We start from the raw sequence: 15,805 nt of genomic DNA, 5'->3' as shown, positions 1-15,805 counted from the left end.
GTCTAGGCAATCAATAAAAGAACAAATAAACCATGATTTGTAGTATTTTACTGATTTCCAGAGGATAAATAAATGCTCATACTGGAAATTTAAGTTAGCTCTCCAGTTAACAGATCCTTGGAATTACCAACAAAGTCAATGAAAATTTTCCCCATTTTGAATGTGAGGCTACAGAGGGTGAGCAAGCCTAAGTAAGCCAAGATCACATAACAAGTTTAGAACTCAAGTTCAAGACTTGAATTCAAGAGTCCAGATCTATGACTCTTTCTCTTACTCCTAATTCTGGCTCTCTTCCTAAGGAATGGGATTTAAGAACTCAGAGGACATTTTTGGATCATGAACCAAGAGGTGGGAGGATCCCAGAAGTCATCTAGTCTCACTCATTTTATGGAGAAAGATAAGACTTAGCTAAATAAGATAGAATTTGAAGACAAGACCTCTGACTCCAAATCCAATACAGTTTTCCCAGTATTTGCAATGCCAGTCTCACTCCTTTTAAATACTAATTCCACCTCAATACAGGAAATCCATTTAGCCTCCCACTCTATATTCCCACAGATTATAACAACAGACCATTATGAACCTAATAAGACTGTCACTCTCATTGTCTCTATTCAGAAAATGTCACCTCTCCTAATACTGTCATTTCCAAAGCCCACCTCCCTACTACATTATTCTTTCATTTCTGAGTCCTAACATTGCATGCTAACTTGAAAAATGATTAACTCTCAGTCAAATTCATTTCCAATTCTGCAGAACACTGATAACATTGCAGCCACCTTCAATCGCCAACTGGACCTGCTCTAATTTCAGAGTAATGAATTTTTGCTATCTGAATTTGGTGATTTAAATGTGTTACTGGTAAACCCAGCACAAGAGATTACATGAAAGGAAAAGGAGGAAAAATAGCTTCAAAGCCCTCGAAACAGATGACTAGAATTCTGCAGGGGGGGGGGGAGGAATATGTATGCAGCCAGAATTGAAGAAGATAGAATTTTTTAAAACTGCATGAATGGAGGAAGATGCTGCTGTTGGTATATAAGAAAGATCAGAAGGCCAAGGTTCCCTGGCCTGATCTAAGTGTCAACCACCCATGGAAATCACACTAAAACATGGTGGTGGGTGGTGTGGTTTCTTTAATTACCACTGAGATGTCAAAGCACTGTAATTTTGAGATTACAGTCTCAACATCTCAGGAGGCACTGCCGGGAAAACATTTTTCTTTACATGCTACACCCATTCAACAGTGGACTAGTTATGTTCTCAAGTGTGAAATTATTTCCTACTCCCAGAAGAGTAGTCCATGTTTAAGGGCCAAAAATACTATTTTTGATGTCAGGAGGGAGGATGGGTCTTGTGGCTGAGGAAATTTAGAGGATTAAAAATATAGAACTGGAAGAGACCAGTTCAGGTTAATCTAGTCCAATTAAAGATGAGAACTTGGAGGAAAACAGATCTTGGGTCATTTTCATGAGGTCATGTAAGGAAGTTAAAAGGTAGAGCTATGATTCCAACACAGGTTCTCTAGATCCACAAGGGCTCTCTGACTGCCACCATCTTGACATTGAATCCACATATATGGTGAAACTATAGCAAGGTTAAGTCTAATTCTGGGGACAGAGATCAGCATAGAAAAGACTAAAACTCCAATTACCCCAGGGTGAAAGGCCTTCTTCAGCTCACAATATACCCTCCTTGATGCCCAAATTCAATTCTATATAATGTCCGGATTCCTTCTGAACCCACCCCATTTTTATTATCTCACCTCCCTGTGTATTTACTATTCAAAACACTGAAATATCAACAAAGGTTGTCAAGAACCATTAGTCAAAAAATAGAGACAGAAAAATGAAGCAATTCTTTAATGAGTTTCTCTCTTCTTTCACCCATTTTCTAGCCTAGAAGGGAAAAGTGAATACTAAAGAAAGATATCAACGTGTGGGCCTCTTGGGGGTATTTCCTGAACCTTTAAAAAGAGCTTCTCTCAACCTTCCTTTCCAGGAGTAAACTGTGCATTCTCTACACTCCTAATTGAACCCCCAATTTAATCAACACTTTCTCCAGGTCACTCAACTTCAAGTTGAGGACCTCACAGAAGAGAGAAATGAAGTATTACATTCCTCTTTTACTCACCCAGAAGACAATGTTGTAGCTGAACAGAAGATACTTGTACCAACAGCTGACTTCAGCATTAGAATATCTGTAATAGTGCATCTTCTGGAAAACAGGGCCTATACAGATAAAAAAGAAAGAAATGAGTGAACAAATTACATTTAAAAGCATCTAACGTCTAAACTTCCAGCCCATTCCCCCAATTCCCATAGTGCTAAAGATAAGTCCAAAATAGTAAAAAGAAAATCACAACCATCTAGCCAGTGAGTCATTCCATGAAATAAAAATGAAGGAAATGGTTCAATTGTGTGAATTTACTGCAGTTGGTAACAGATTGAGGAAGGGGGGGAGATAGACCAGTATGAGCACTGGCTCCCTCCCAACACCAGACACAAGCATGGGGGGAAACAGATTCCAAGGTGGCTTTCCAAAGGAACAAGAATTAAGAAATAATTAACTGTCTTCATTAGCTGGAACAGAACAGTGGTTGTTGAGTCATTTCAGCCTTGCCTGACTCTTCAAGAGCCCTTTTGGGGTTTTTGTGACAGTGATACTGAACTGTTTGCCATTCACTTCTTCAACTCATTTTACAGATGAGTAAACTGAGGGTTAAATAATTTGCCAGGATCATTCAGCTAATAAGTATTTGAGGTCAGATTTGAGCTCAGGAAGATGAGTCTTCCTGATTCTAGGGAAGACACACTCTATCTACTCAACTTCCTAGTTGTTGCAGGGGACCAGAGTTCACATCCCAACTCAGCCACATATTTCCTGTATGTCTTTAGACAAGTCACTAGCTAATTTTTACATCTCTGCCTCTGACCAAGTCAAGAGCACTGGTGGTAAGAATTAGTAGAAGAATTAGTAGACCTGGGTTCAAGTCCTAACTCACTCTATTTTACTTGTATGATCTTGGGGGAAAATGGCTTAACCTTCAATTTCATCTGTTAAATAAGAGTGGGGGGGGGAGAGAGACTAGAGTAGATAGCCTCTAAGCTTCCTTTTAAATCTAGATCTATGATCTGGAATGCTTTCTCTCCCCAGTCCTCTCCCCACATACTTTCCTTGCTATAAATTCATTTTTCTGATCTATAAAATGAATCAGCTGGAAACAGCTCTGAATCTATCAGCCTTTGAACTCATTTCTTTAAAAAAGATACAAAAAGAAAAAAAAATAACTCAGATTATAGAGTGAGCATCCACTGGATTACCTTTATAACTCAACACACTGCATTATATTAACCATGAACTAAGGATCACGACATGTGGTCACTTAAAGGGAATCTTAAAGAAAATGTAGACCAGGCACTTCATTTTACAGATGAGAAAAATGAGACCAAGAGCCTTGCCCAGGATCTTGATATCTTAATAGTTGAAATGAAAATCCAAGTCTCCAGACTCATAGTACAACATTCATGGAATTCCATGATAGTGCTTCCCTCAGCAGGACTATCTACAGGTCTTATTGAGAAATTCAAGAGTCTAGAAGCTTATCTATTTCTTTTGTAATCCCACCAAAGGTACCAATTACAAATCCAACCACAATGAGTTATCAGTGTTTTTTCAGTATGATGATAAGACTTGATGTCTGTCTGCTGCTCCTGTACAGATAGTCTTTTCCTTTTAAAAAAAAAATAAGCACAGTATTTATTTGCTTTGTAATAAGATCAATTTCTTTTTAAAATATCTTAGTAGTCATACAACTTACTAGTCATACAACCATTAAACTTCAGCAGAGTTTAGGACCAGTTTCTTTACTCAGCAATGGGTGGCCTGAGGAGAAACTTGGGATAATTTTTTGAAGGAAGACACTATCTATATCCAGAGATACAACCACCAAATAAAAGTATGTATAAATTGAATATTTATAAATATACATATATATATACTATACACACACACATATATAGACAGAGACACATAGTTATTCTTTATCACTTCCAGAGCATTGTATATGTTACCTCTTTCTCAACAGAATCCTTAAAGGACATTCCTTCCTCTAACTATGACAATGCTAGCTATCTCTCACATGCAATTGTTTAATAAATGTGTCTTAGATTAAATTTGGAGAGAACAAAGAAGGTGTCTCAATTTTCCATATGGGCCAAGTTCTGTATCAGAACTATGAAAGAGCTTTATGAGCCTTCAAGGGCAGGTTCCTTATAAATAATTAATTCCATTCACTCATTTTCCACCTACCATCCAGAGATTAAAAAAAAGTTCAAAAAGACACCTCAGGTAAACATTTACAGAATAGGGGAGGGGGTGGGATCTAGGTTGAACAGGAGATAGCCACTACCAAGCAAAAACATATCACCACAAAAACCTGGGCCTACAGCCTGAAGAAATTCCTTGGGATAACTACAGAAAAATTCCTCCTGAATTCCAAGGCAGGTCAGGATATTTGTAATGCTTTAGAAAACCAGAAATACCTAGTACAAGTCCTTACATTATCTCTCAAGATGAGCATTTTAAGTGTTCCTAGATAAAAAATAGTGGATTCTTCATCCCAACAGTGAAGAACAATGAAGATGAACCAAAAAAAGCAAAAAACAAAAAAACAAAAAATCTATTTCAGTCCTTTAAATTTCATTGCTCTGAATCACCATGGACAAAGAATGCAGACAACCCACAACTCAAAACTCTCCCCAAACATAGGAAGATATACAGTCCATACCAAGCTCAGAAATACAATTTTGTTTTTTAGATTTTTTTCAAGGCAATGGGGTTAAGTGGCTTGGCCAAGGCCAAACGGCTAGGTAATTATTAACTGTCTGAGGTAAGATTTGAACCCAGGTCCTCCTGACTTCAAGGCTGGTGCTCTATTCATTGCGCCACCTAGCCACCCAATACAATGTTTTTTGATCCAGAATCACTTCTAAATCAAGATGGCCCAACAGCAGTACTTCAGTGGACATGGTCTGCATCATAAGAGAGTTCAATCTGGGAATACTCAGCATCAAAGCAGATCACAACATACTAATACTTATGATCTAATATGGGAATCCTAGATAGCTGCTAATATCCTGGGATGTCTTACTTGTTCACACACCAAAAAAAAGTGTCAGAGGCAAAATCTGAAAGTCTTCCTGCAGACAAACCATATACTCTCTTCACTATAACATACTGACTTGTGAAAAAAAATTAATAAGAAAACAGTCCCTCTGAGAAAATAATTTTCTCACTTTTTTGTGGTAGTGCAGAACTAAAAACAAAGTAGATGACCCTGAACTCAGTGGAATGACTAAAATGATGGTTTTGTGAATGAAAGAGGCCATTATGGTGCCATAAGACATAATGGATATTAAAAATTCAAAGATATATAGGCAGTTTTATATAAAATTATGCAAAAATAAAAAAAATCAAGAAAATAAAATATATTGTTGCTCTCTTTCATCTCATTTGGGGTTTTCTTGGCAAATATACTTAAGTGATTTGTCATTTTTTCCCCAACTCATTTTACAGATGAATAAACTAAAACAAATAGGTTTACATGGGTAACACTACTAGTGTCTGAACTGGTTTTGAACTGGTTCCAAGCCTAGTGTTCTTCTGTCTACTACATTACCTATCTGTCCAAAACTTAAGATACAATGAAACAAACAACAAAAACAACAGAATTTGAATACTGTGTAATGCTGATGAACAAATAAGTTGGCTCAAGAGAAAAGATGAGAAAATATAGCCCGCCAGCCCACCCCACTCCTTTGCAGAGGCAGGGGTCCAGAAGGCTTAACTTCATGTGTTGGCAGCTCTGTCAATCTACTTCCCCTCTTTTTTTTATACTTAGTTATCAAGACTCACCTGAGTAGCATGGAATATGCATAGATGTGTAAACATACACATAACATATATATATATATATATATGTATGTATATAGATATATATAGGAATATATTCAGAAATGAAACTATAAAAATTAGCAACATTAATTAAAATAATTTAAAGAGTAAATAAGCTTCCCAATATTTTCTGGATTGGCTGAGTATCCAAGACCAAGTTAGATTATGTGATAAAACAGAAGAAAGAACAGAAATCTTGGTATCCAAGATACTTGAATTCAAGACTTGGCTCTGATGGATAAATTATTTGACCTCACTTAAGTCTCAGTTCTCTTCATTTGGAAAATATTGAGCATTCTAATATACCAGACCAGTGAGGTCAAATTCAAATAGAGGGTACAATGACTTTGTAAACCACAAATCAACATTATTTATGCTGTGTTTTTATTTATTTTTGTCATACATTTTAATCTGGTTGGGGCTACATGATAGAGGGATGTTAGATAAACTATTCAAAACTCTACCCAGGGTCAAAAACACAAACAGAAAAACAGATAAGGAATTAAGCCCTTAATAATATACAAGGTCAGCTCAGACTGCTCAGAGGATCTGAAAGGACCAAGTCCAAAATTGCCCCAGTGTCCCTCTCTGTCTCACAATAAGCTCTAAAGTGTTCTTTAGAAATCCTCTGGGCAAAAAACTGACTTTCTAATATTTAAGATAAACAGTAAAGGTCCTAGGATATATTGAACAGTTAAATGAACTTACCATCAAGAACACTCTGAATAAGGGACCTTTTTACAGAGAAAAGGTACTGTTTGATAAAGAAAGGGAGGCATTAGAAAGGGAAAAATATATTTATTATGATGTCAGGGAAAACAGGGAAACTGGGAAACTAGAACAAGAACACAAGCAAATATACCTGACAAGATGCAAAAAATGCCTACATGTATGTATGTGTGGCAGAATCAGCATAGCCTAAGCAGAAAGTGACCTGGCTTCCCAGCTGGGAAGATCTAAATTCAAATCCTACCTTAGCTATTTAATCATCCATGTGACCCTGAGCAAAACTATCACTCTCAGTAGGTACTAGGGCTATCAGGTCTCTCAAATGGTTTTAATACTTTATGGTACTCTCACTCCAAAAGAAAGTCTCAACAAAAACTCATAGTGTTCAAAAAGTCCCATGAAAACCTCCAAAGTGTTTGCCACATCCTATAAGAGGACCATGTGCCTAAACCCCAAGACTCAGAAGGGGATATTTGAAGCTTTGAAAAAAAGACCTTAAGGAATATCCCTATGCCCAAGAGGTCATAGACAACAGAAAAAGACAGGAGAAAAAATTCCAGACTGGGATTCTACTATAATTCTCTTAGGTTTATTGATTCAGCTGCAAAATGGGCATGGTGGCATTCTCCAAGGGTTGCTATGAACATCCTAACAAACCTTTTAAGTATAAAATATGTCTACAATACAAGTTTTTGAAAAGGTGTATCAGCCGTTGGTAATACTTGACCTTTGCTTACCCAGGTGTTCAATGGGCCTGAATGAACTTGAGGATAAAGGAGTGACATTCATTTATAGAGGTAATTCCTCAGTCCTGTGTTTCAGGATCAAATCAATCATTCCCCCTCTCCGAAAATCAAAAATATGGGAAATATAATATAAATGAGTATGAAAGAAGGAAAGCAGTGCAGCCATTCAGAAAAGCAGTCTAAACTTCAATAGTTTCCATGATGACAGAATTAACAGAAAGCACACCTAAATCTGTAAAGGCAATTTACCAAGAGGTTGGTCCTACTTTCTGATCCTGTACTAAATGGAGCTTCTCCCCACCTCTACAGGACTGTTGTAAATGACCATCAAAAGAAGTCCAATGCAGAGTAAAGAGCTGCTTGTAACTATAAAGAGCTATATATAACACAAGTTATTATTATAAAATAATAAAGATAGCACCATTCCACAAAGTCCTACTCTGATGCCTCATCTCAGCAAGGAGGTGACCCAATAAGGCAAGCTCTGACAAGCCCTAACAAAGTAAAAAGACTCTTGAGTCTGGATTATTTAGAGATTATATATCTCTGATCTGAGAACTAAGAATCCAAAATATAATAGAAAAGAATAGTGGCCCTGAATTCAGAAGAAGTGAATCTAAATTCTAACTCTGAAGACCTTGTGTAACCTTGGGCAAGTAAGATATTTTAACCTCTCTAAGATATCAGTTCCCCACCAATTGAATGATGGGTTTTGGACTATATTAGGCCTCAGAGATGGTCCCTAAGGTCAAAGATGATCATTTCCAGGCTGGCTAATGAATTTTTCAACCACAGTAATTCTCAATGACTATCTCTTAAGTCAAAAAGAAGCCACAATCTGGATAGGCAGAATTATCTGTGTAGCATCCTTGAGGTCTGAAATAGCTTGCAGGAAGGGAAAGAAAGGTCAGCAAACTTCCTTCTATTCTCAGAATAAGGTTTATACAAAAATAGCCTTTGAGAGCAAAAAAGTGAACCTTTAATGAAACCACAGAGTCCAAAAAAAAATTTTTTTTTAAAGTGGTTGTTTTGTTATGTTGTAAAACAAAGGAATATTGTGGGAAGAGCTGGTCAAATACAAAAGACTGACATCTGTCAGGATGATGACAGGTCAAATATAAAGGAAAACAGATTTTTCAAATGAGCCCTGAGGGCTACCTTTCTGGCCCATTTATTTAGTATCAGTCCCTCAAATTAAAATTCAAGGACATATCCCAAGAGGGGACAAGTCAGCACTATGGAAAATGCCCCTTAAGAATAAAAAAAAGTGCACTGTAAGGTATGAAACTTATTTTTATTTGACAGCAAGACCTGTCCTGGCTACTCATGTACTCAACTGCCCCTCATCTTTTAAAATAGTTTATATCTGTGGTAAAGAGAAGAGAAGGAAGGTCACCTTTCAGTTGGCAATGTTTTATAAGGGTACTGATCTAGCCCTGAAAACTAATCATTCTGTAGCCAGTACATTTCTGAGGAAGGCAAGCTGGCAAATGCGTGAAGGTTAATGAATTTAAGTGGTTGCTACTGTGACATCCATTTAATACAAATCATGATAAAAGTACTTTCTCAGAACTCCTTTTGCAGTCAGTAAGTAAAAGTGTGTTTCCAGCATCCCTTTTATCTCAAGTCCACGATGCAACTACCCCAAAGATATTTTGATATTTATCTCACTGCTGCAATAATACCCTAAGCAATCAGATGGTAGGAAATTTTTAAAAATTAAAAAAAAATTAACCTGTAATTTTACACAATTCCAGAGAATGTAGAGCCTTATCTCTCTAACTCACATTTTGTCTAGTCCCAAGGGTCAGTTAAGTGTGGGAAAAATGTAACCAAAGCCACAAACTATTTTCAAACCTCCTCAGAGGGATCATGGAACAATGAAAGAGAATGGTACATGCTAAACTTGTGGTCTTGGTCTCTGAGTTCAAATCCCCATTCTGACCTTGCTCCTGTTAGGGGTAAATCCCATTTATCTTCTCTGATCTTGCATTTCCCCAACTGGAAAATAAGGGGTTGGATTAGATAGACTTAGAGGTCCCTTCCAATCCTTGAGCTATGATTCTGTGGCATTTGCCACTGCATTTCTGCCTCCAACCTTGGCTAGATTTGTTGAATGGGTTACCCCTTCCTCATCAAATAACCATGCTCTCCTTTATAAGTCTCATCTCTCATTAGTGCAGAGTATAATGAAAGGCTCCTGATGTAGACTATCTCTTTGCTATTGAGGCAGAACAAAAATTTACAGTTTTGGAGAACTGGTTGACCAGAGCATTGAGTAGTTTGCTACCCAAGGTTATAAGGATAAAATGTGTTAGACAGGTCTTCCCGATTCCAAACTATCCCTCTATCTACCCTGGCCATGCTGTTTTCCTTAATTCTCTCCAATCTGGATTCCACAAATTTCTCTGCTTTTGGGTGTGATAACTCTATCTAGTTCCTCACCTAAAATAAACTCAAAATCAATGATGTCAAAGGTCTGGTCATCTTACAGACAGTGAGCTGAACCTGAAACCTACACTCAAATCAGAAAAGGATAAATGAAACCTAGAGAGAACCCTTGGAAGACTTTAGTTAAATCTATTATTAGTCAACTGTATCATGGGGATCTCAAATGTAATCCTGCTTAAAACCAAACATACAATTTAGTTTGTGTTCATACTTCACTATAAGTGACAGTTCCCTAATGTTTTTAATACAGCTTTCTGAAGATGACCATGTTATTCAGTCATTTTTCAGTCACGTCCAATTCTCTGGGATCTCATTTGTGGTTTTCTTGGTAAAGAGATTGGAGTAGGTTGCCATAATCCTTCTTTGACTCATTTTACAGGTAAACAAACAGGGTTAAGTGACTTGCCCAAGGTCACATGGCTAGTAAGACTCTAAAGCAAGATTTGAAAAAGAAGAGTCTCTTGGACTCCAGGCCCTGTACCTAACTGCCTAAAGTAAGCTGCCATACCAAGTAAGAATAATAGTTAATATTTATATTTACATGCTATACATTGCTTTCTCTGATCCTCACAATAGGCCTGTAATGAAGGTGCTACTGATCTCATTATTCCCATTATACAGGTATAGTGTCTTGCCCATTATAGTCAAACAGCTAGTAAGGGTTGGGGTCAAGATTCAAACCCAGGACAGTCCAGATTTCAAGGGCGGTCCTTTCCTGTACACTGTGCTACTTCCCACCTTAACACCAAAGTATATTCATGGAGTCACCTAGTATTTGCACTGCCTTGCTAAATAGTTGAGAAACAGTCATTCTCCACTACCAAATAACTCTGTTTATCATTTTATTAGATACAATGGAAATTCCCAGAGCTTTCAATAGAAGGACTCTAAGATATCATATCTACCAACTTTCTAACCAATAGAGAAATTTCTTCATCTAAGCAATTGCCTTAAACCTCCAGCAAGAGGAAGCTCACTCTCTCAGAGGAAAACCACAAGACTAAAGCCCAAAACGAAAGAGGGTGCAAATTATAATTTAAAAATAACAACATATATTGACGAAGTATTTTAAGGTTTTCAAAGAACTTTACATACATTATTATCTTATTTAACTCAATAGCAAGAAAGATTTAACCAAGAATTTTGGCATTTCCTGCCCTGTTAGCCTTGGCTCCAATTAAATCTATGCTATGAGTCAACCAGGGGTGCCAGACATGAATATCAATGCAGTCAAACCCCTAAAGACTAATTGTTGTCAAACACCTAAAGACTCACTAAGTCCCCTGTCTTCTTCCTAGTCTACCCAACAGGTTTAACTGGTTCCTGTTTGGGGGAGGATAATTTTTCATGCTCTCAATAACCTCAGCTTGGAACTCTTTGAATCATCTTTACTCTCTTTCCCTTATCTATTTTATTATCAAGTTACTAATTCAAGTAGATTTTTCCTTCATAGAAGGAATCCTTTTCTAGCCCACCAGCATAATTATGTGGGCCGCAATCAATTTTCCCCTAGATTATTGCAATAGTGACTTCAGGTTTTCCTTCTTCCACTCTTTAAGATAACTTGAAACAAGGAAGGTCTGAGAAAATTCCTTTCTGTGTGATCCTAGGCTTGTCACTTAAACTCTGTTAGCCTCAGTTTCTTCAGTTATTAAATGAGGATCATAATTGGGCAGCCCTTGCAGAATGATTGAAGATCAATAAGATGATATATATGAAGTATTTTGTAAACTGCAAGTTGACACATAAAATATTAGCTATTACTATTTATATGACTCCTGTGAAATCCTTAATAACACACTATTTTCTATTCTCCTATCAAGTCTCATTTTATTGCTTGACACCAGCATAATCTGAAGCCTATTCACCTGATGTCATGATCTGCTTTAGGAAATAACACAAGGAATAGAAATGAAAGGTCAAGAGTAGCCTGGGGAAAACCATCAGGAAATTGGCAGACAACCTTCTGAATCAGAGATTTACCAAAAATCAATGGGAAGACATTCAAGCAAATAGGCAACACAACTTCAAAGGAAATAAAAAGTAAACCAGAGCTGGGAGGGTCTGAGGCTGGAAGAAATGAGGCAAGTGGCTATGATGGGGCATACATCTTTGATGTCAGGAAGGTATAATGATCTCAAGCCCCTCAGCTCTTGAAGCATCTCCAAGACAATCCCACCATATTGTCTCCCTTCTCTCACTGGCCAAGTTCCTTCTGGAGGCCCCCATTTGGGAGACAGCCCCCTAAGCCAGTCGGACCTCATCCTCCTCCCTGCTCTTTCCAACTCTTTGAACTTCATCACCATGGCCCTGACTCAAGAACCTTCTCTTCCCCTTCTGGCCCTAGCTTTTAGTCTCCATCTCTAGTGATATCTTAGAATGAAAACTTCTTGAAGTTCAGGGCTTTATTTTTGCTTGTCTTTGTACCCCCAGAGTTTATCACCAAGAGTGCCTAATACATAATGGAATATAAAGAGCTTAATAATATTTATTGCCTTCCCATTCCCTTCCATAGTAAATGGCTGTTCAATAGCAAGGCACCACCACCACCCCAGTAGTGGACAAGAGAACATCAGCCTCTCTGAGCTAGGAGATGGTGAATGCTGGCAGACATCCTTTCTTCTCAGTTCAATTCTCCCATGGATTCATTCTTTCCCAGAAGGCTGAGTCAAATGTGCCATCTCATTCCCCTCCATTAGCCCATCTAGTTAGAAGAGAGAGCTATTCTGCTTCCCTGCCTTGGTGGTGGAACACAGATTATTGGTTCAGAGGGAACATGGTGAATATGAGAGTTCTATTCAGATTTTTAAAAAGTCTCAAAAATCCTCCTGGTCTTTTCTACCAGATTAATGCCAATTTACTCCTAGAAAGAGGCCTATTAGCTGCAAGGAGGTGTGCCCACTTAAGGGAAAATAAGAGAGGCCAGTTACTGAAACACCACTTTTTATTTCACAGAACTGCATACAAATGAAATAGTTACACACAAGCAAGCATGCCCCAGCCCCGGAGATTCTAGGAGGCAATTCCAAACAGTAGAGAGTATAGTTATCTCCTTATTGCTCAATTAAGAACATTCTGGATCATTGAAACTTTGAAGTACTGGCTGCACAGGTGTACAAGATATCACCTGTTCAGACTGAAGGTCAATTTGGAAGGAGAAAGGAAGGAGGGAGGAAAGGAAAGAGAAGGAATAAGGAAGGGAGGGAGGAAAGGAAAGAGAGAAGGAATAAGGGAGGGAGGGAGGAAAGAAGGATGGAAGGAATAGGGAGGACAAATTGGAATGACAGAGAACTGGGGGGAAGGAGAGATTTGTACTGGAGGAAGAACAGAAAAAGAAATGATTACTGCAGTTTATCAATTTATTTTGGGGTTTTTGGGTTTTTTTTTAACAAGACAATGGGGTTAAGTGACTTGCCCAAGGACACACAGTTAGATAATTATCAAATCTCAAGCATTTCAACTCAGGTCCTCCTGACTCCAGGACAGGTACTCTATCTACCTGCCCCAGTTTATCATTTTTCTTTAATGGTTTCTCATGATCTCCAATGATCTCATGATCTCCATGATCTCTTCTAGGCAGAGATGAGATGAGCAGGAAGGTAAGAATGGGCTAGAAAAAAAAAATCATACTTATATTCCCCATTTTCCCTGACCTTCCTCTTTGCAACCCTCCCTAGGCCTTGTTCTAGAAATGGGGCACATTTTTATCCAGGTTTTAATCAGGCTAAAATGAACAAGTGGGAAAGGGGGGAATCATACAAAAAAAAAGGAAATTTACTACATTAAGAATGATCTGGTCTTTTTTTTTGTAGTGGCAAAGAATTGGTGATTGAGGGCATGCCTATCAATTGGGAAATGACTGAACAAGTTATGATTTATGAAAGTAATCAAGTACTATAGTTCTGTAAGAAATCATAAGCAGGGGTGGCTAGGTGGCACAGTGGATAGAGCACCAGCCCTGGAGTCAAGAGTACCTGAGTTCAAATTCAGCCTCAGACACTTAATAATTACCTAGCTGTGTGGCCTTGGGCAAGCCACTTAACCCCATTGCCTTGCAAAAACCTAAAAAAAAAAATCATAAGCAGCCAGACTTCAGAAAAACCTGAAATGACATATGAACTGAAGCTGAGTGAATAAGCAGAACTAGGAGAACACTGTACACAGTAACAGCATCATGAGATGATCAACTATGAAGGATGAAGCTCCTCTCAACAGTTCAGTAATCAAGGACAATACTGATACTGTTATGGACAATGCCATCTATAAACATCCAGAGGAAAAACCATGACATCTGAATATAAAGCAAAGCTTACTAAATTCACTTTTTAAAACTTCTTTTATGATTTTTTTTCTTTCATTCTCCTGGTTTTTCCCTTTAGCTCTAGTTCTTTTTTTCACAACATGACTAATACGGAAATATGTTAAACATGATTATACATGTACAACTTAGATTGGTTGCTGTCCCCGGGAGGGAGAAGGGAAAGGAAGGGAAGGTGGTAAAAAAAAATGTGGAACTCAAAAGTTTACAAAATGATGAATGTTGAAAACTATTTTTGACTATAGTTAGAAAATTTTTAAAAAAGTGGGCTGGAAGAAGGATCATTGGCAGGAATATTAAAAGTCCTAGCTCTGACTATATGTTTTGGAATTTCAGGTTTTTTTCCAGGACTAACTGGTCCAGCCACCTCCTCCTTCTCTACCAGTTGGTTCTCTAATTGAGCCCCACCCTTCCCCACCCCTTTAGATAAATCTACAAATTTATAGTGGTCTTTCTAATTCTGTTCACTAAACCTCAGAAGAGGGGAAGGAGGAGGAGAGTGATGGACCTTTGGTAAATATGGTTCCAAAAAGAAGTTGTGTGTGTGTGTGTGTGCATTATATGCATATATGTATATATCATATATATACACACATATGCATTATATGCATGTATGTATATCACACACACACACACACACACACACACACACACACACACACACAGACATTTGCCCAATTCAAAGAGAAAACAGTTACAAGTAGTAGGCAACCTGGTATTAAGATCCCCAAAGTCAGAATTTTGTCTTTATCCTTTTCTAAATAAAAGTGGCTGCTTGGCTGAAGTTTACAAAGTTTGTTAGTTATTAAAAAAAAACAAACAAACAAACACAGACAAGCTGTTCTTTAAAATGTAGATACACTTTAAAATCTTCTGGAATAGATTAGAATGTATGTTTCTGGAGGGCAAGGGCTATTTTAGCCTTGTGTTTCCATCATCTATCTACGGCATGCAGTAATGGGTAATAAATGCTTGTTGAATTGATTTATAAGAGAAACTCCTCACCCCACAGCTTCCAAAAGCAATTTCCAAGGGGAAAAAAAACCAACAAAAAATTAAAATTGATGATCTATTCCTGTCTGCCCAGGGCTGAGCTGTCCTCAGAATTCACTCACAAAAAAGAATCTATCTGCTTTTAAAACGACAGTATCTTAGCTAGAGGATCGTCTTTACCAATGCAAGGCAAGTATGGTTGTCTCATAGCTAAAGCCAAAGCTTTTAGGTTTCTGAGTTCTACACAATTCCTTCCTTCCTCCCCCACCCCACACCCACTTGGCCTCCAATCACTGCAGATGATTCACCAGGAAATCTCTTCCAATTCAGGAGCAGGACAATCCCAAGGCAGTCCCAATGAGTCATGGTCCAGTAAAATTAGCTGCTGTTTCTGCCTCTTTTTTGTTTTATTAGTAATCCCAGGGGAGATGGGGTGAGGATGGGCAGGGCATCCTACTTCGGATCTTCCTCAATTCCAGACAAACCTTCCAAATGTCAAATCAATAAATGACCTCTCTCCTATCACTGTGGAGAAGTTTCCAAGGCCAAGCCAGAGCACAGATAAGCATCACTTCAGGAGGAAGAGGAGAATTGGATTAAAAGTCAAAGTGGA

At 37.9% G+C, this 15,805-nt stretch overlaps 1 protein-coding gene across 1 annotated transcript in view; it reads right to left on the bottom strand.

The window, feature by feature from the left end:
- The window catches only part of TSPAN14 (tetraspanin 14), a 90,627-nt gene that overhangs the window by 37,475 nt on the left and 37,347 nt on the right, over positions 1 to 15,805 (bottom strand). The window contains exon 2 of the mRNA XM_074233022.1: positions 2,134 to 2,231. Coding sequence (XP_074089123.1) covers positions 2,134 to 2,214 — 81 coding nt within the window. The 5' untranslated portion in view covers positions 2,215 to 2,231. The remainder of the gene's footprint in view (positions 1 to 2,133; positions 2,232 to 15,805) is intronic.

This window comes from Macrotis lagotis, chromosome 4 (assembly GCF_037893015.1).
Source record: "Macrotis lagotis isolate mMagLag1 chromosome 4, bilby.v1.9.chrom.fasta, whole genome shotgun sequence".
Lineage (NCBI taxonomy): Eukaryota > Metazoa > Chordata > Mammalia > Peramelemorphia > Peramelidae > Macrotis > Macrotis lagotis.
This window is presented reverse-complemented; position numbering and strand designations above follow the sequence as displayed.